This window comes from Pelmatolapia mariae, linkage group LG12 (assembly GCF_036321145.2).
Source record: "Pelmatolapia mariae isolate MD_Pm_ZW linkage group LG12, Pm_UMD_F_2, whole genome shotgun sequence".
Lineage (NCBI taxonomy): Eukaryota > Metazoa > Chordata > Actinopteri > Cichliformes > Cichlidae > Pelmatolapia > Pelmatolapia mariae.
In genome coordinates, this window is record NC_086237.1 from 10,355,734 (window position 1) to 10,375,288 (window position 19,555).

The following is a 19,555-nucleotide window of genomic DNA, read 5'->3' on the forward strand; positions in this document are numbered from 1 at the left end:
CTGGATGTAGACAATAGAAAGAAAATAGTTCCTAAATGAAATTTCTGTAATGTCTCTTGCCATATTATTCAAGAAATGGCTCTATAGCAGTTCTCTTCAACACTGGACAACACAGCTCTGGAGGCCAGAGAAGAAAAAACAGATTTTGATTGTAGTGTGAGCTGTCCACCTAAAGTAAATGTACAGTAATAATAAAAACAGCCATTTGTAAAGGTTACAAAGGACTGGCCTGTAGTTATGAAACCAGTTGATGACGGTGTTGGTTTTGAGGTTGAGCTGCGACGCCAGCATCTCGATGGTGTTTTGAGAAGGGTAGGGCTCTAAAAGGTAGGCCTTCCTCAGGGCATCTTTCTCTTCGGCTCCCAGCACCACCCGAGGCTTCTTCGCCTGGCTGTAGGGGCACAAGTCCAGAGAGGCCAAAGCCGGACTCACACACTCAGAGCGAGTGCTGGGCGAGTCGCTGTCCGAGCCGGTGCTCAGCAGGCCGTATCGCCTCTTCAAATAGGCTGGAGGGCAGACAGAGACATGCAGAGTATGACATGCAGAGTACAAACGTGTCAGAATCATGTCCTCCGTCATATTACAGAGTAGACTCTGGTTCCCACCTTTCTTCTCCATCTTTTTCATGGCCCTCAGCTTGTCTACATTGTGAGGATCGTTGAGCCACAGCTGCATGCGGACGAAGGGCTCCCTGCCTTTCAGACTGAGCTTGTGCCATGGTTTGGGTCTGGAGAGCAGGTCAGACACCGAGCCCTGCGTCAGGCCCAGGATGGTCTCCCCAAAAAGACGCTGGCCTGTGGAGAACAAATATACACAGGTGTATAGTTGCTGTGGTGTCTTTAAGAAGTGTTTTGGGGAGTTTTTTATCCCAAGTTGTGAACTCAGACCCACCTAAGTTATTATCTGTTAGCACCTCTTTGACCTTCTTGGTGATGGCATAGGTATCTAGCTCTGGAGACATGGCCACCAGCTCCTGGATGCCCAGTGGGTTTGTGGGCTGATGCAAGGTCATGAGGCTGGGAGTGGATTTCACTCCCTCTGGGTGGGTGGACAACCCCAAGCTCAGGCCCTCTGGCTGCTGGTTCTCTTTACTGCTCTCCAGGGAGAGACTCACAGGCTCTACCAGGGGACTTGGGTGGCTGTCTGCTGGGCTGGGAGGTGGGGATGGTGAGGACTGGGCCGTCACTGGGCTTTTATCTGTAAGTAGGAAAGAATAGCCACACCAATCAAATAAATACACGCAGTTGACTATGTAAGCTGTGTGTGTTTTTGTTTGGTTTTTTCAGTTGGAAAGTTTCTCAAGCAGTCTAGATATTCTCAAGCGTGTGTTGTGAAATGCAGACTCACCCTGAGTGTGGCACTGGTTTGGGGGCTGGTTAAGGCTCTGTCCTAGCTGATCCAGTAACCACAGCTGCATACGGATGAAGGGCTCCCTGCCTTTCTGGGTCAGCTTGCTCCAGGGTTTGGGCCGAGACAGCATATCACTCACGCTGCCCTGAGAAAGCCCCAGCACCTGGAACACAAACACTGGTTGATATATTTACCTTTTAATTAGACACACTATCTATGTCATTGCTCACATCAAATGTATATGTTGCACAGAAACGACTGAAGCTCCAAGTTATTATTGTGAAAGATGGAAATCTGTTTGGTCATGCACTTTCCCCATACAACCACTGGAGGGAGACAATGTACGATAAATCGTCATGTTTAATGGTTTAAGTTCGATTTGCAGCACACCTCATATTTGATTATTATGAATTTTCATATGTGATTTATATTTATGCGAATCAAATGCGGAAATTTCTATAGTGACAAATTTTCTTCCTTTTTTTCCACATGATCGTATATTAGAAAAATAAAAAAACTGCTGCACCGTCTTCAGCTTTAGTGGGACTTGCGTTAAAGATATTTTACAACAGTCATATCAACACAGCAGAGAAGGAAGACAGCACCTTTCATATTACTCTGAAAAACCTTTGTGACACCCGTTATATTTTATCCACTCCAGACAGAATAAAGTGATATATCACAAAGGCTGCCTAGGAAGACACCCAGAGGGATTTTACCGACAATAAAGGCACACTTTCTGGGGCTTGAACTAACAAAACCGATACAGAGTCTTCAGTAGCTCATTTCAGGGAAAATGCAAATAAAAACACAGTGTTCTGAACACACCGTTTTAAAAAAAAAAAGATTTAATCTTCTGTGTGTTTGTCACAGAAAATATAACACCTGGGTGAAGGAAAAGTAACACGTTCCGCTCAGCAAAGAGTTGTTGAAAAGATGACTTTGGCTGAAAAGTGAAAGAACGTTCCAGCAACAGATCCAAACTCAGAACCTTCCAGCTATGCAGCAGTAAAAACCACTGCACCACCGGGCTGTCCCAGCAGTAAAGTTTGATTGCACTGAGGCCTCTATAATATATATATATTTTTTAGTCTAAGAACCTTGAGTTAATGCTTTATGGCTGGTTTATCACAACCATTTAACAACCAAATTTAACTAAATTTAGAAAAATTCTCAGTGGATAACCAAAAATTTACATTTCACTCTTCAACCAAATTCAGATATAACAGAGACGCTAATCAGAAACCCCAGAAAACATTGGACATTTGATGCTCAGTGGGATTTGATAAGAGACTGAGATTATAATGTTATTCATTTAAGGAACACCCGATAAAAATGAATTAATTAATAAAAAATAGCTGTATTTCCCTCAGGTTCACACCACAAAAGTCCCACAAGCACATTGCACCACAAACGTAACTCTGAAAGAGATGAGCTGCTCAGATGCCTCATTCTGGAAAGCCCTCCCAAACCACTGTGACAGCTAGGGAGAATAATGTGGTATGGTAAAACTTGCGGGCAGCCTCTAAAAGGTTTTTCAAGGGCACGAATGACAGCTCAACCAAACGCAAGCCTCTCAGCTAAAAATGTTGATGGTTAAGAAAGAGATGCGAGAAACTAGGATTCAAAGGAAGAGCAGCAAAGCAGAATCTATTGCTGTCTGACATATGGGGAAAAGCACCTGAAGGCTTTTTAGGACAATGTTGTATGCAGAAAGTAATAAAACGGCAAACTTTTAACCGTTTTTTTACAGGGCATATAATGTCAAGACTTCACATCATTATGTCAAGTCTGCTGCAAGAAATTCTAAAGAGCGGGCTAAAATTCTTTCACAGCGATGTCAAATACCAGCACCGTATTATGCAAAGCTCTGAGCTGCAGATATGGCTACTAAAGTGCCGGGACCTGTTATTAGGTTTAAAAGGAGTCCATTACTTTTCCACATGGATGAGTTTCATGTTCTTTTTTTAACATAATTAAAATGTGTTTTATGTTTACTGAGATCACCTCAGTCTAATATTTCACATGCTCTGAAAATCTGAAAAATTTAAACTAAAATTCTATCTTTAATATCATTTTTCTTCTTTTGTATTTGCAGGCTGTTTCATTTGCAGTATGCGTTAATGTGAAAGGCCAACATCTGACCTTTTCACCAAAGATCCTCTGACAGATGCCGTTCTTTGCCAGCTTCTCCTTCACCTGCCGAGTCAGCTCGATGGTGTCCACCTCCCGGTACATGTACATCTCATACTGCTCTGGTGTCAGCGGGGGCACGGTGGGCTTCAGTGCACGGGGGATATATGCTGGATAATAGGAAAGGCGTCCCGGGCCGGGTCCTGGGGACTCCCCGCTTACCGAGGTATCTGACTCCACCTTCACCTCCACCGGCCGGCTCAGGCCCAGCTCGTCCTCGGCAGCAGAGGCCTCCTCACTGTTGGGTAGACCCTCGCCGTTCTCCAGACGCAGCCACGGCCGGGGTAAGGTGGAGGGCCCGGAGGAGGAGGAAGACAAGGAAGGGGAGACCGAGCTGAAGGGCCGAGAGCTGCTTCCACCGCCGAGCACCATAGATCCCCGCTCCTGAGACCAGTGCTGATCGAAGTAGGTGCCCGCTTCGCCGATTTCTGATTTGACTTTGCGGATGATGTTCTGGACGAAAGCGGCAGGGGAGAGGACGCTGAGGGGTGTCTGGGGGCTGCTCACGGGGTTGGCTGTGCACACTGTAATGCAGCCCCCTTCCTCCTGCTTGATGGAGATGGGTAAAGGCAGGCCCCTGGAGCGCTCGGGGGGCCCCAGACGTTCCACCTGAACTCCTGAGCTAGCAGTCGAAGCCCTGCCGCACACTTCCATCTCCATCAGGGCCTGCTGCTGAGCTTCCATCTCCCTCCTGGCCTGTTCGAGGATGCTCTTTATGGTGTCGTCAGAGCTGCTGCCAGGCCCGTTACTGCTTCTGCCTGATGAGCTGTTTAGAGAGGACTTGCCATCACCTAAACAAGAAAAACACACACACTGACACTGACGCACACTCAAATCACCTTTCCTTTCTAATCTAGATGCATTCAAGTACTGATCAAAATACATAATAGAATTCATTGTGCATAGAAAAAAAACCAAAAAAAACAATCAACAGGGCTTTTAACTATGACTTATGACTCGAAGCTTCATCCTCACCCCTCTGGGACTGGATCTCCTTCTTAGCCTGCTCCAGGATATTCCTAATGGCGTCGTCTGACCCAGTTTCAGGAGTTCGGATGCGTGGAGTGATGCTCCCTGCCACAGAGGGTAACAGAAAGAGATGGAGATAGAGAGAGAGGGAGGAGAGAGGAGGGGGTGAGTGGGATGGTTGATCAGAGAGCAGTTCCAAGGCTTTGCTTTTGACTGGTAGATCAATGGCTGCCTTTGAGCGCGTGCTGTCTGAGGTTGCAGTATACGGGAAGCTCAACTTTCAAAAGCTGTGAATCTAGGGAGAAAACAAAGTTTAAAAGTAACACTATAAACATGGCAGAGGAAACCGTGATGAAGTCAAGGATGAGGGCCAAGTAGATTTAAATGTAGAAGGTTTAAATGTGCACAGGTCCAGGAGCTAAGCCACCAATACATCTGCTTTAAAAACCTCTGCGTACATAGTACCACAGAACTGATGAAGCTTTTCAGCCATATATTGTATACGAATGCTCATACCAAACATCAGCCAAGTTTCAAATAATGAGGTCAGACTATCCAGTTGTGTGAAGCCTTCAGACAGTTTTTTCTACTTCTGCCTCTCATTGATGTCAGTGAGAGAATATTTGCCTAATATGGTCATCATAGGTACACAGCTCTGCTTGTGACCACTAAGCCCAGACAACATGTCTTTCAAAGATTTTGATTGGAAACAGCAACCAATCAGAAGACAGCTGGCTTAAAGGGAAGGGGAAGCTAAATAAGGATTATTTTGAATTATACAAAGTTAGTCTAGGAATAAAAACAGGGACTTGCAAATTAGTGCAATAGGTCCCCGCTAAGCATTCTGAAATTAACTTTGTCTAAAAACTTATTTTATTAAGAATATTTCTGGATACCATTTGTAGTCTGCTTGCAGTGCATGTTCAAGCTTTGGCTGCATGCAAGTAAACCGTCTGTATGGAGAGCCAAAGAGGAATGGCTGTACCAAAATGCCTTTAATAACCACAGTTATCTGATGATGATTTCACTTTTTATTAGCTTTTTCCCCCCATTTATCTGCATTCAAAAACAATGAACAGAGCACAGAACAGAAGTCTTAGCACACATATCCGCTGGCTGCCGGCAGTCAGCAGACTAGCCTAATGGTTTCCAGACTGGTACTTGTTTAATTAATTTGATTATTTCATCGTTACTGTAAAATATGACCTTCATTGTGCTTCATGTATCGTCATGTATCAGTGCAGTGGATGAAAATCACTGTCCTTCTAACGTTTGATTTGCAAGCCAGCGGTCTTTAAATTATGCTTAAAACAAACTTAAATTGCCAAACTTTCCGACGCTATGTCAGCTGTTGTTATGTGCTGTAATGGTATTGTGTATTGCACTTTATACATCTGTGTGTTGCAGCACGGTTTTCATTTAGTCCGTGTCCTGTCACAGTGTCACGGCTGAGCAGCCGATGTGCTTCAGATGCGAACCCAAATGCAGACACAGGAGAACAGAGCTTGAATTCAAACAAAAAGCGAGCCTTTATTTGGCTGATGGCTGATGGAAACATGAAAACTAAGAAAACTATGATAAACAATGACTTGAATGACAGACTATGATTTACTATGATGTGGATAACAGACGATGCGACGCTGAACACAGGAAGACTGAGGACTGAAATACACACATGAGGTGATCAGGGGAGGTGGAAACACATGAGGACACAGCTGACTAGAATTAAACATAATGAAAACACAGGGGAGAGTAAAACTAACCACACACACACACACACACACACACACACACACACACACACAACTTCAAAATAAAACAGGAAACTAAACATGACAACACTAAGCTTACAGACCTAAAACACATGATAAACTAGGCAAGAATCCAAACATGGAAACCAAGGAAACAATAAATAATGGCTGCCTTTAACCTAAGCTAGACAGGAATAACACATGATCACAAAGCTAACATGAGAAGAATACAAAAATAAACTCAGAGCGATGGGTCAGACACCCAGGCTGTGACACAAAGTATTTAGCACTCACCTCTCTGTCGGACCTGGATGGTTCTGAGTGCCAGAATGTTCTGTTCATCAGACAGAAACTGCTTCATCTTAATAAAAGGTTCTTTGCCTTTCACAGTCAGCTTCCTCCAGGGTTTGGGTCTTGCCAGGATCTCGCTGACCGAACCCTGGGACAGGCCCAGCACATAGTGGCCAAACACTCGCTGGCCGATATTATGCTTTAGCAGCTGCTCCTTCACCTGGAAGGCGATCTCCGCCGTGTCCAGTTGGTCATCGTCTCCTGCGGTCGAGCTGCCGCTTTCTGACTGGTCGCTGGGCAAGCCGGCATCAACGCTGCCCGCCCCCACAGGCCCTTGTGAGGCTGACATAAGCGCGACTTTGGCTGCATAGAGGGCGGTAGGGAAAGCCATGAGGCCATCCTTTTTAAAGTGTGGAGATAACAGCTGTTTGTGGAGGATGTGGTCTCCTGACAGCCGGTCCCCGGAGCACGGCGACACTGAGAAAGGCCGGGGGAGATCGTGGCTGGAGGAGGAGCGGTCCAGGGTGGGGGGACCGGGGCTGGGGGAGGCACGACTGTCCACCTGAGAGGAGGATGAGTGGGATCCGGGCGGCCTGCCTATCTCCCTGCCTGCATCCTCAGAATGGTCATCATCTGGTGACAGAAAAGCCATCTCACTCAGGATACATGGGATGTGTACAGCTACATGGCTTTAACAATGAAGACCTAACTATTATTCAGCTTATAAAAGATATTTCCTGAATTAAATCGCTTACTTTATACCCTTGCAAATCCAGACTACATTATGCAAACTCAGTTTAAGCACAGAGATTTAAATGTGGAAGTAATCAACTACAGAATCAGCTGCCCAGTGAGTGCCAAACAAACAGGCAGTATTTGGTAGATGACAAAACTCAACACCTTTTAGAAACTAACAATCTCTTAGTACTAGTTTTCTTTTAACTTTATAGGCTAAAAAAAACGAGACATTTATTTTACCATTGCTGTGTAGTATTCGGGTCTTATCCACCAGGTACTTGTGAGATGGAAGAAAGGCCTCTTTATCCAGCAAAAGAGCCTCTGCAGCCTTAGCAGAATCCTACACACACACCCACACACACACCCACACACAAAAGCTGTTAATTCTAGATTAATCAATTGTAGTGGCTGCCGATATCCTTATATTGGATATAATGGATGATGGACCAGTGATGCATTCAATTGCACTGCTGTAGTTTTTCTTCTCTGGCACTAAGGCTACGTCCACACTAGCCCGGATAGATTTGAAAACGGCGTTTTTGTCTGAAAACTGTCATGTCCACACTACCCTTTTCAGTTGTTTTCACAGAGTTGTGCATCCACACTGAAACGGCCGAAAACGCTTACGTTCCAGTACTGCGCATGCGTGAAACGCAAGAAGATTTGACCTGCCTCATTTCTGTGTGCCGCTTATTTACTTTCCCGCTCTCTGAAACGTCACGGCAAAATGTTGAGGAAAAGCACTGAGTTTTTTAAACGGACTAACAATGAGGTGGAGTTGTTGCTGCGAGTAACACAAAAGTACAAAGTGCAGGAACATGCGTACCTGGGATGAGCTGCCATTGGCTGAAGCCAGCTTCATTACCTTTAGGATACTACGGCGAAAACCAAAAGAAGCACAGTCATATATTTAGATGTACATTAACATTACTATGAATTACTGACACGTTCGATATCAATCAACCACCTGAGTTCAGTTTTAATCTCTTCATAGTCCATCTGGGATTGCAGTTTAGCTTCTAATCTCTGAAACGAAAACACAGAAGGATAATATTTTCCTCTGAATTAATAAGAGATTCTGCGGACAGAGGACTCTTACCCACATTTCCCATCATGTGTCCCAGCCACTCACCTCTATAGCTTCTGTCTTATAGGCTAGCTGGCGCTCCAGCTCTAGAATCTGATTGGCTGAGGTTTCTTGAACTTCCTGCAGTGTGAACTGCAGCCGCTGAATGTTTTCGAGAAGGCGGAGGATTTCACGGTCTTTAGCCAGCAAGGCAGCCTCCAGCTGGGAGGGCAACACCTCTCCCTTCTCGTTCTTCTCCTGACAGGGTGACAGGAAGATGTGACAAAAGGTGTGAGAGTGAGGGAGAGGGAAAAAGTGATAAAGGGAGTGAGGGCAGCCCGTGAATCACAACCTCTGCTGTGGTAATGAAAGGTGAGAGAATATGACTTCTGCAAAGATGATGAGGTCACAATTAATAGCATATTCTAATTTATCTCAGAGACTGATAAAAGACAACACATTCAATATTTCTACACCAATTAAAAAGCCCTCTGGCAGGGATTTCATAATTTCATAATCTGGTGATTTGTACAGAACAAAACGTCAAATGTGGTTTGAAATTTTTAAAAAGGTACGTGTACATAATACGTTTTTAAGATGCTCTAATATCTAGTTAATGACCACTTTGTTAGGTACACCTGTCCAACTGTTTGCTAATACAAATGAATTAATCAATTAATAACATTGCAGCAACTCAGTGCATTTAGACATTTGGTCAAGATGACCTGCTGAAGTACAAACTGACCATCAGCCTGGGGAAGAAACATGATTTAAGTGACTTTGACCATGACATCGTTGTTGGTTGCAGACGGGCTGGTCTGAGTATTTCAGAATGACGCTCTACTGGTAATTTTTCTACACAACTAACTTTAGGGTCATTCTCTGTAAACCCTAGAGAGTGGCAGTGGGTGAATATGCTTTATTGATGTCACAGGAGAATGTCCAGACTGCTTCAAAATGATAAGGCGGCAACAGTAACTCAAATAACCACTTGTTACAACCAATGCAGAAGAGAATGTCGAGCTTGAAGAAGATAACAGAAGATTGAAAACAACATTGCCTAATCTGACCAGTCTCAAGTTAGATGCGATATTTGGATGGTAGGGTCAGAATTTGGCACGAACACCATGAAAGCAAGGATGGACCATGGTGCCTTGCATCATTGGTTTAGGTTGGTGCTGGTGGTGTTGGTGTGGGAGACATTTCTGATGGCTGCTTCCAGCAGAATAAAAAACGCCATTGCCCAAACTTAAAATCACCTCAAACTGCTTTCTTGAAAACAACAATGAGTTATCTGCGCTCAGAAGTCAGCAGATCCCAGTCCAATAGAGCACCTTTGGGATCTGGTGGAATGAGAGATTCACATCATAGATCTGCAGCCAACAAATTTGCAGCAACTGTGTGATTCGTTGTCAATATGGACCAAAGTCTCTGATGAATGTTTCCAGTGCCTTGTTGAATCTATGCCATGAAGAATAAAGGTGTACTGATGTGTGTATGTTTATCTAGCTGTTGTGTTACATGTTATGGTATAAACTGTAAAAAAAAAATGGATTTAACAAATTTGTGGTTATTTTATTAGTAGTAGTATTATATCAACATTATTTGATTGATGTGCTAACATGTGAACTGAAAGTTACAGTTCAATGGTGTCAAACATAAGACCCACAGGCAAAAATCCAGCCAATTGGAAGGCTTTGCAGAGTGAAACAATTGGACAAAACACATGGAGTTACTTTTAGACTTTTCACTGTATTTTTCACCAGAAATGTTACATGTGGTATTAACTTATTCTTATGAAGGCATTTATGGCTGTTTGTTATCTTTTCTAAGTTGCAATTTTGAGGGCGGCGCTCTGGGGAGTCTAATCCATGTCCGATAGTGTTCCTTTGTTTGTTTTTTTAAATCCAGGTATGCTGGTAGTGTGTTTGGGATCATTCATCACTCCATGAATTTCAGTTCAGTAGTCCAGTTCTAGTGTAATTTAGCTAACCTCAGCCTTTTCTCCTGGTTTGCGTTCCTCAAACGGGCTTCTTGACAGCCATCCTTCCACTGAGACCGTTTCTGTTGAGGCTTCAGTGAACAATCAGCCAAAAGGCCAAGTTTATCTCTGAGGTCTTATGTCAGACTTTGCTGGATTTGTTCCTATTTCTGAAGGACATCACTTTCAGACACCGTTCATCTGTTGTAGATTTTTTGTTGTAGGTTTTTTAGACCAACTAGTACTTTTGTTCTGCACCCATTTCCTCTATTTTCTAAGGACACACTGCCCAGCATGCTCAGATATGCCAGGCTTTCGACTAACAGCTGTAACATTTGTAAATCACCTTGTTTTAATGGATTCAACTTAAGAAATGAGAACATGTGAGTGTGGCTGCTAGTAACAACGTGTCTAAAGATAAAACTTAAAATGGATTCTTTGCTGAGCTGTGTATTTTATGATATATAAACACCATAGCTTGAAAATATTTGAATGAAATCTAATCACATCTATATCACATTTGACCTCTGCTCTCTCGTTTCCACCTGTGCCTTTCTTTCAAGTTGACCCAAAAATCTGTTCCATCTTTAAACAAAGTCACGTGAAAAGAAAGAGAACGAGCTTCCCAGTTAGAGTCTAATATTATATTATAAACTGAAGTTATTCATGTCCAGTTATTTACAAATCAATACCTATTATCCACTATCTACTCCTACATAATGTTTATATACAATACTATTCAATACTATGGTCAGGTACAAGGACTGGATTGAAAATGAATGAAAATAAAGTAAAATATCTCAAAATGATACCTGCAGTTGAGTAATACATTATTTGTGGCCATTAAAAAAAAACAAAAAGAAAAAAATAATAATAAGAAAAATAAAAATAAAAGTATTTTACACCCAACATGTAACAGTTCTTACCCTGCTAGTGCCCTCTGCTGGATGGCAGCTCCCTGCGGTGACGCTGTGGCCACTGGATAGCTGTTCCTTTAGCCTTTCCACTTCCCTCTGAGCCATTTCCGCTCTCTGCGCACAGACACGGCATCACAGCGTTACAGTTTTCATACACCGGCCACATCAATTGGCTAATGAGTTGATCACAGCGAGAGAACACTCACACAGTAAATCAAAAAAAAAGAAAAAAAAAGGCGCCCTCGCTCAGAAAATTTAGCAAAAACCTGAGCAGGGGCCCAAGGAGGTGAGTGCAGCCACTGGTTTATTCTGCTGCGAGGGGTGTTTAGTCAGCCCACTTTATTCCCCAAACTGTTTACCTGCTCTGTCACACCCGGCCTGCTAATTAATGATTCATTTTGAGAACATTTATCTGGGAGCGGTTGGCAGAGAGCAGCAGCAGCAGAGAGAGGGAGAGAACGAGAGCGAGGGAGAAAATCAGAGCAGAGAAGAGGGAAGCAGAAGAAAAGAAGTATCACCAGGACAGGAAGCAATCAAGGCAATGAGATAACTAAGAACCCCGGCGTTCGGCACTCCGGCATCAATCGCGCTCGGCAGTCTCCTGTTCTCTGCTGAGTGGAGCCGTGCTGCCGTAGCACGCCCACCGACGGGGCTTCGGGTTTACATTCACTAATCACACTCTCAGGGCACGGGAGGCAGAAGGGGGGAGGAAGAGGAGAGGGTTGGGGGGGGGGCACAGGGCGGAGGGTGCCTAATTAAAGCCGAGGCTTGATTACAGGAGTGATTACCTTAATGAAGGAGCATCTCAATCAGAGGAGTGCACAGGAAGACCGAACTCACCTGGTTTGCTTTCTCAAGACTCGCCATGATGCCGTCGACCTCCTCCGCCCTGCAGCACATGCACATCCAGACAGAGAAGGTTTACTGGCGACATATTTTCACTTTCAAATAAACAAAAAAACAAAACCAACTGCTATTACACATTCTGCTACACACGAAACAAAGCTGTAGCGTGACAGTCATATTTCAGGAAAGCTATGGCCCTATAACCACATACTGACCAACAACAGGAAATGCACAATAGAGTTTTGCAGAGTTTTGTTTCACACATATACTTCATAGTCAAAGGACGTTCTAACACTTACTACGCATAAATCATTATGCACAGAATATTTGGGGAAAAAACTGTTCAACACACTAGAGGCTAAAAGTCCCTAATGAACTGGCAATTGAGTTTTATCACTGTCTGTATTCTGGCATTTCAGTACCTCAAATTAGAAACTCAGCTGGGATTTTGGAAAAAGTGAGTTTAAATTCCCACCCCCTACAGCTAATATGTTACCAAGCATTAAAAAAAAACCTATCAATTATAATTTGAGAGACATATTTTCAAAGCAAAGTCCACAATAACAAAAAATTAACTCCCGAACTGTTTATTCCCTCAAAATCATGGAAATATTCTCAATATAATGGATTTTTTTAATCCACCAGGTGTAATCAGTGTCTATGTAAACCCAGGTCATTAATAATCCTAGATACCCCAAGAACAGCTCTGATGGCACAACGTCAGCGGCCAAGCGAGCGGATGCATACACGAATCGTGTTTTTTTCCCCTCAGAACTCTTGAGGCTGAACTCCAACTTCCAGCCTCCATACATCTAACAATCAGAGAAGTCTAATTTAAACAGAAGCTCAGCAGGATTATTCATGAGGTGTGTTTGAAGTTCAACAGTTTCATTTTGCACACATGGGATCAGATTTTCAAAAGGTAGATAAGGATGAATTAACGAGAACGCTGTGATTGATTTAAATATGCACATAGGTTTCTCAAGTTTCGGGACACAGCAGTCCTTTTTAACCAAAGGAAATAAAACTGTTCAAAGAACACATCAGACTTTTTAAATCCTTATTAAACTAACTATATTCAGCCAAACCCTCATTATCTTTCATGTTTGCGCCTATCTGCTCCATTGTCTCACATCAAAAGCTGTGATTACCTGAAAAATTATTAATCCAATGGGATCACAAGAACGCACAAATACAATCTTTCAATACTTGTGCATAAGACATTAAGACAAATGAACTTGACAATTTTGGGAGAATCAGCTGCTCTCTCTCATATGTGGTGCACACTTCTGCAAAGTTTGGAGGAGCTAGACTTGTGGCTTGAGCGTGCAGGAGGCAGCACACATGGCATCCATGCACCAGGAGATAAGCTGCGTTATTCACTCATCAACTTGATGTGGCTTTGCAAGAGAAGCAAGCTAGTGCAGGTATGAATGCAAATGTCTGATTGGACATCTACCTTCTCACATGCACTTCTGTCAGGTATGTATGAGCAAAGTTCAGGAATGCAACGCATGTGTGAACGTGGCTGTAGTGCAGCTATCTGTCAGATGATGCCTCTGACCAATCCCGTTCTTGCAGTTGGTGCAGCCCCAGTTTTAAAGGGTCCTGGGCTTGCCCAATAAGGCCTGTATAGATGGCGTCCTCCTGACAGTAAACACTAACAGGTGTCAGTTCTACGTTTAATGAACTTGTGCACTACGGAAAATGTTTTGTATTGATTACCTGTTCAGCTACTCAAGCCGAGGCAGACAAATAGTTTTTCTTATCAGCACCGAGGAAACAGTCAGTGAGACTAATAGAGGCCCTGCCCGGCGCTCAGACGCTTGGGGTCAGGGCGGGATAGCTGCAGCTTGAGCTGCGGGGTCGCTGCTGCTACTGTCGGCCTTGAGGAATGCGACCGGGGCAACACGCACACACAGTATGACAAACTACATGACAGAGATGCTCTTTCACATCGCAGCTCTTTGCAAAAAGGTAAGGCCAAACTGAAAATGTGTCCAATCCGACAAAATGGATGGCAGCGGGTCTGGAGACATCAGTTCAATTGCGCCAAGGATTAAGCCTGGGAGAAAATCCATTAGCAGCGGCTGACTGTGCTCTAGAGCACAACCCAAACAAAGGAGTGTTTACTTTGAATGTCTATCGACATCCTTCATACAAGCTCAGATTCATTTCAGCCGTGTGGTGGATACATTGCGCTCAAAGACCAGGATAAGGTAGAGTGTTTTCTGAAGCAATCTTTAAATGAAGCAATTCTTCTTGAGGGCTGTCAAGGCCCAGCTGCCAGTGAAAGCAAACACAGACCTCTCTCATCGACCTGCATTAGTGGCTGAGTCACTCTCACTCTGCTTTTACAATGGCATTCCTCAGCTCTACACTGGACGCGAGTTTATGTAGGTAAAATAAGAGCGGCTCGAGCACTCGAAATGCTACGGTGATGCTGGCGTGCAGCCGTCACGACTGTGGGAGGGAGCGGGGAAAAACCTCTGAAATTTGGAAATGTGTGCCAAAGTAAACAGAAAACGTGAGATGAGAGGCAGACTCTTACTTGTTCGTCATCTCCTGGTTGTATTTACACCGCAGCTCCAGCAGCTCTGTCTGTGCAGTGTTCAAAGCTAATGAGAAACACACAGGGGGGAGTCAGAAATTCATGTTAAAAGAAAAAAAAAAGACACATGAACTTTTACCTTAAAGCTACATTGTACAGGTCCAATTTCAGGATGGATCAATATCCGTTCCAGAGTCAAAACACAGCTTGTTATAAGTTTAACAGCTGACAACTTACACTGACAAAATATATCAACTTCCCATTTTTATTTATGTAAACACGAGCACCAATCAGGGAGCAGTGTTGCAGCAGGTGGCACCATACTGCAATTAGACAAGCAATGGTTCTTTAATGGGTTGATATTAAATCTAACAGCTACAGCACATGCCAGTGTTTAAACCACTTACATGAATGCAGAACTTTGATCTTCTCCTCGGCCTCTGATAGTCTGTCAGCCAAGCTAACATCAGCGCTCTCCTCCTCCTCCCTGAGAAAAGAAACTCTTGTCAGTTCCTGCCTACATCATGGCCATACGTTAATGCGCACTTTTAATATGTTAATCAAAACCAAGTAGAAAGAGCAAAGGGAAAATGCTTTAAATTACTGAAATGCTGACGTGTTTTGGGCCACATTTGATGCGTATAGATAAAGTGGGATGTTTGCAACCATTCCTCCACACCACACACACACAAGAAGCCAGTTTTAGCTCAAGTTTAAAATCATTTTATTAGCTTTTTCAGGTTAGCCACATTCTTTTGCCTGTTTTACTGCGTTGTTTGTTTTTGCCCACTATAAAAAGTTTTCCAGTATACAGAGTAGTCCATCCCAATCTGGAAACACTGCTAGTATACGACCAGGCTTTTCTTCTGTTCCCTATCCATTTCACTATGCAGCATGCTAACATGATACCCTTAGAGCAACTAATTTTGCAAACTTTCAGATAAAGAATGAGCAGCTGCCTTAAAAAATCCAGATGCAGTGAGCTGCCATTACCGCCATGCTAGAGCTGCTTTTGCTAACTTTAAAATATGTTAGCAAGGTACACAAAATGTTCCGCTGTGTGCTGCAGGAGTGGACCCAAGCATTTTCATGTATTCCCAACATCTGAGGAACTGAAGACCCAGTATATAACTTTAAGTTCTGACGGTAATATCCCCACCATAAAAGGAAAATCCCTATGCGCTTAGTGTTAGCATGGTGCGTGGCTAATCTGGGTAATTTTACCATCTGTTTGCTTCTCTCCCACTCGCTGGGCTCACATACACTATATCTTTATACAGCCAAATTTACATTATGTGTATGTAAGGTGTATGAACATATTTTTATGTTTCTGCAGCATTATGTGGTGAAAACACGGCCATTAGAGTCATTTTTTAAACCGTAAATGCCTTCACATAAGTTACAGAAATGACTGTGTAGTGATATTGTCTACATTTATGTTTAAAATTATCACCCAGAGACAATGTTAGAAGGCACAGAAGCCAAAATGGATTTGTTAGCAGTCAACAGTCTTGCCTCAAAAACAGCAAAAAGAATAGACTGGTTCATTTCTGGAAGTACTAGAAATACTTTGGGGTAAAAGTCTGACAAATCAAATATGTGGAGCTACCTGCTGTGGCAATCCCTTGTGAAAAAGGGATGGGAGCTAAAAAGGTGTATTTCAGACAGGGTGAGAAAAGGTGCAGCTGTGTAAGATGGAATATTAAAGCATGTATTCAAGCAGATTCCCAAAATAACAAACCTCTACATGAGAATAATAAAGTCAGTTTAAAGTCAGCATGAGCTGGAAAATGTTTATAACATTTCTATAATCTTCAATTACATATTTCTTTAAGAATTGCAAACCATTGTGTGCACAGGTTATAACAACAATTTATTATTATTATAAATTAAAAACTAGCTCTCACCCGCCATCATTAGCACGATCCCGGTGGTTCTGCTGTGGGGAGTCTGGGGCCCCAGGAGCCGGGGTGCTGTTTGGGGTCATCAGGGAGGCTGGAGGGCTGGATTCTGGGGCCTCTTTATTCACTGCTGTGTCTGAGATTGCCTGATCGTCCTCTGCGGGCTCTGTGTAAATGAAGAGCCATGAGTTGGTAAAGTGAGGGCTCAGAAATGAAACACGACAGTTTATTTTATTTAACGATGTTGCTTGTACACACTTCCTCCGATACTCAGATATATTTCAAGTCCAGGTGTATTTTAATGAAGCTTCATATACCTGCAGACACGTACTGCAGCAGCCGCTTAATGTAGATGATTTGAGGCTGACCTGTCTTTTCAAGGCACTCCAGGTGTTTCTTCCAGTGCCCACTGATCTCTCGTACCAGGGCCTCGCTGTCTGGGGCTGAACTCTGAAGCTGCTGCAGCCTTTCCTCCAGGGAATGTGAGGCCTCCAGCACAGGAGCGGGATCTGTGGAAACACGCGCAAACAAATCTGTGCAGGAAGAACAACTGAGATTCACATGATACCCATACACTTCTACTTTTCAAAAAAAGCAAAATAGCTGTTTAACTGTGTGCACTGTCTGTGAAGCACATTACAGAGTTTTCTGCTTCGCACTTTCAACAGAAGCAGGCTATTCCGCTGAGACTTGTTTCCAAAGAGTGACTCTTAGACTTTCCCCACTCAGCCGCCTTTGAAAATTTCACAGCCTGGACCTAATGACACAAGTGCTGTTCCGACCCTTCACATGTTCAAAAATCTAATCTAATGAGTCCTCTCACATGCTGATGAATGGCAAAGACGACAAAAAAAAAAGAGAGATTACAATGAATATGTGACGGAGACTTAAGTCCCATGTATACACCTAGGCAAAGTGTAGAAAAACTCTGCTCCTGAAAAGGAGGTTAAAAAAAAAGCGGGATTCTTTAGCACAACAGAGGAGCTGTTTTGCAATGCATGCGCGGCAGCACCAGGCCCATGGGGCCAACTAGGAGGCTGTTTCTCAGCTAACAAGTCTCCTCTGTATCATTTGATCATTTAAATTATTATGCCAGGAATTCTCAGGAGGCAGCTCGGCACTCCACATCACAGGGCTGTTTTTAATCTTCCCCTTCCCTTTTTTCCCCTCCCGAAAAGTTCAACAGCTCAGAGAGAGAGAGCTGCTCCTGTTGTGTACCTGCCTGCCGAACACCAAAGGAGGTGACTTCTAGTGCCAAAGCACAGAGAAGGAAGCTCAGGGGAGCTCCTTGACAAGTGGGGGGGGGGGAGCAAGAGCCACGCGCACACATTCACACTCACCCACACACACACACACACACACGCAGATGCACAGACACACCGCAGCCCTTCAAAACTCTAAAAGAGGAGGAAAATCGCTGCTTTGCTGCACAAACTTTTCTCCCACAGCTTTCATCCACTCATCTTAGACTTCTGTGTGGAACCCAATTGGATCCCTTCTTCAGTATGGGCACTGACTGAAGTGACTTTTCATAAGAAGTTGGAGCCACAGACGTTTAAACTTTGCCAGATGCCACCGAGAGAATGCAAACTCTGAACCAGCAGGCCACGAAATAATAAACGCTCATCAAAGAGCCGAAAACTTCTGCAACGTGCAATTTGTTGAAATCCTGCTCGAACATTGCAGCTCGCCATATCTGCATTTTCATCAGACAAACATTTTGGGCCATTTAATTGATTGAGCTATTTTTCCCAGGACCGTTTACAGTCAAACATTGTCTGCATTCATTGTTACACCAACTGTAGAGATATTGCATCAGTCACGAGGGACATCACTATTAAGAGCACAGCTCTTCTAAGACAAACAGGATGACTTAAAGCACTGCTATTCCATCGACCCACTGTCACAGAAATCACTTTATCAGCCTCTTTCCATTTTATATCCTTTCAACTTTTAATGATCAAAGGACAGAGATTATAGTAAGGGATCTTTCACGCATGGACAAGCCAGGATTATCAATCAGTGGCAGGGGAGTAAAGTAAAGTCAAATTTAAAGTGAAGGGATATAACTTAAGTCTGTATACAAAATTAACCCCCATCAAAGTAGAGCAGAGAGGGTATTCTCCAAGGGGCTCGGATCTACAGTTACTCAAGGAGAGTCCAGAAAGACTGCGGCTAACTTTGGAAAATAGAGCTACTAATTGATGGAGGTTCTTCTTAGAGCAGCTCTGGTCCTAAATCCACCATTAAAAAACTGGAACTGGAGAGGAATTCAACACTAACCTTAAAGTTCACATTCCCGCCAATCAAGAAATATAATGCAGCTGATGAGGCATTATGTACTTTGTGCGAGTCACACCAGAGTCTGCCCAAATAAATGCTTCCATTTAATTCATCCCTTATCTTAATTATGGATGATTGGATGTGCGCTCTCAGGTCGTGGTAAGTGACTGGGCAACAGCGGGTCGTTTCAGCTAATAAATCACAGGACATTTAATGCATCGTTTTCTCTGGTTAATATAGGTCCAAGTGTGCAACCACTGAAATCGCAGCCACTGAACAGAGTGAGATTTTCTTCCTCTTCTAAATAAGGGAGGCTGGTAATAATATGTCGGCCTGTCTGACTTCTTGTGTTTCTTGATCCAGTCAACTCCTTTTTTAGTTAACATCAAGACATTTTTAAAAAGAGTTTTGTAAATTTCATTATATGCAAACTGTCAAAACAGTAAGAATGTGTAAAGCCCGAGCAGAAACTTCCAGGTATCAAAAACTGCAGTTCCTCAAATGACAACTTGAGGTTTGCTCCAAAAATAAGTCACTCCACATCAACTACCATGTTAAAATACCCAACTTTACAAGTGAAATATACATAATATTGTGTTAGTCTCCAAGTAGATGACAGATGCACCAGGGTGAATTATTTATGCATTCATTATTTAAACTTCTAAAAATATTATTTATGTCTAACAGGCCATTTTTGAGTGACAGATGGCAGCTGCTA

General features: G+C 43.3%; 1 protein-coding gene across 2 annotated transcripts in view; it reads right to left on the reverse strand.

Moving 5' to 3' along the window:
* The window catches only part of cux2b (cut-like homeobox 2b), a 97,379-nt gene that overhangs the window by 4,429 nt on the left and 73,395 nt on the right, over window positions 1-19,555 (reverse strand). For both annotated transcript variants that reach the window (XM_063490793.2, XM_063490792.1), the window contains exons 5-21: window positions 16,923-17,063; window positions 16,561-16,720; window positions 15,061-15,140; window positions 14,654-14,720; window positions 12,097-12,145; window positions 11,266-11,370; window positions 8,425-8,616; window positions 8,260-8,318; window positions 8,119-8,167; window positions 7,533-7,632; window positions 6,558-7,187; window positions 4,519-4,617; window positions 3,496-4,334; window positions 1,348-1,513; window positions 892-1,197; window positions 606-794; window positions 230-506 (exon numbers count right to left, since the gene is read on the reverse strand). In XM_063490793.2, the coding sequence (XP_063346863.1) occupies window positions 230-506; window positions 606-794; window positions 892-1,197; window positions 1,348-1,513; window positions 3,496-4,334; window positions 4,519-4,617; window positions 6,558-7,187; window positions 7,533-7,632; window positions 8,119-8,167; window positions 8,260-8,318; window positions 8,425-8,616; window positions 11,266-11,370; window positions 12,097-12,145; window positions 14,654-14,720; window positions 15,061-15,140; window positions 16,561-16,720; window positions 16,923-17,063 (3,508 nt within the window). The remainder of the gene's footprint in view (window positions 1-229; window positions 507-605; window positions 795-891; window positions 1,198-1,347; window positions 1,514-3,495; window positions 4,335-4,518; window positions 4,618-6,557; window positions 7,188-7,532; window positions 7,633-8,118; window positions 8,168-8,259; window positions 8,319-8,424; window positions 8,617-11,265; window positions 11,371-12,096; window positions 12,146-14,653; window positions 14,721-15,060; window positions 15,141-16,560; window positions 16,721-16,922; window positions 17,064-19,555) is intronic.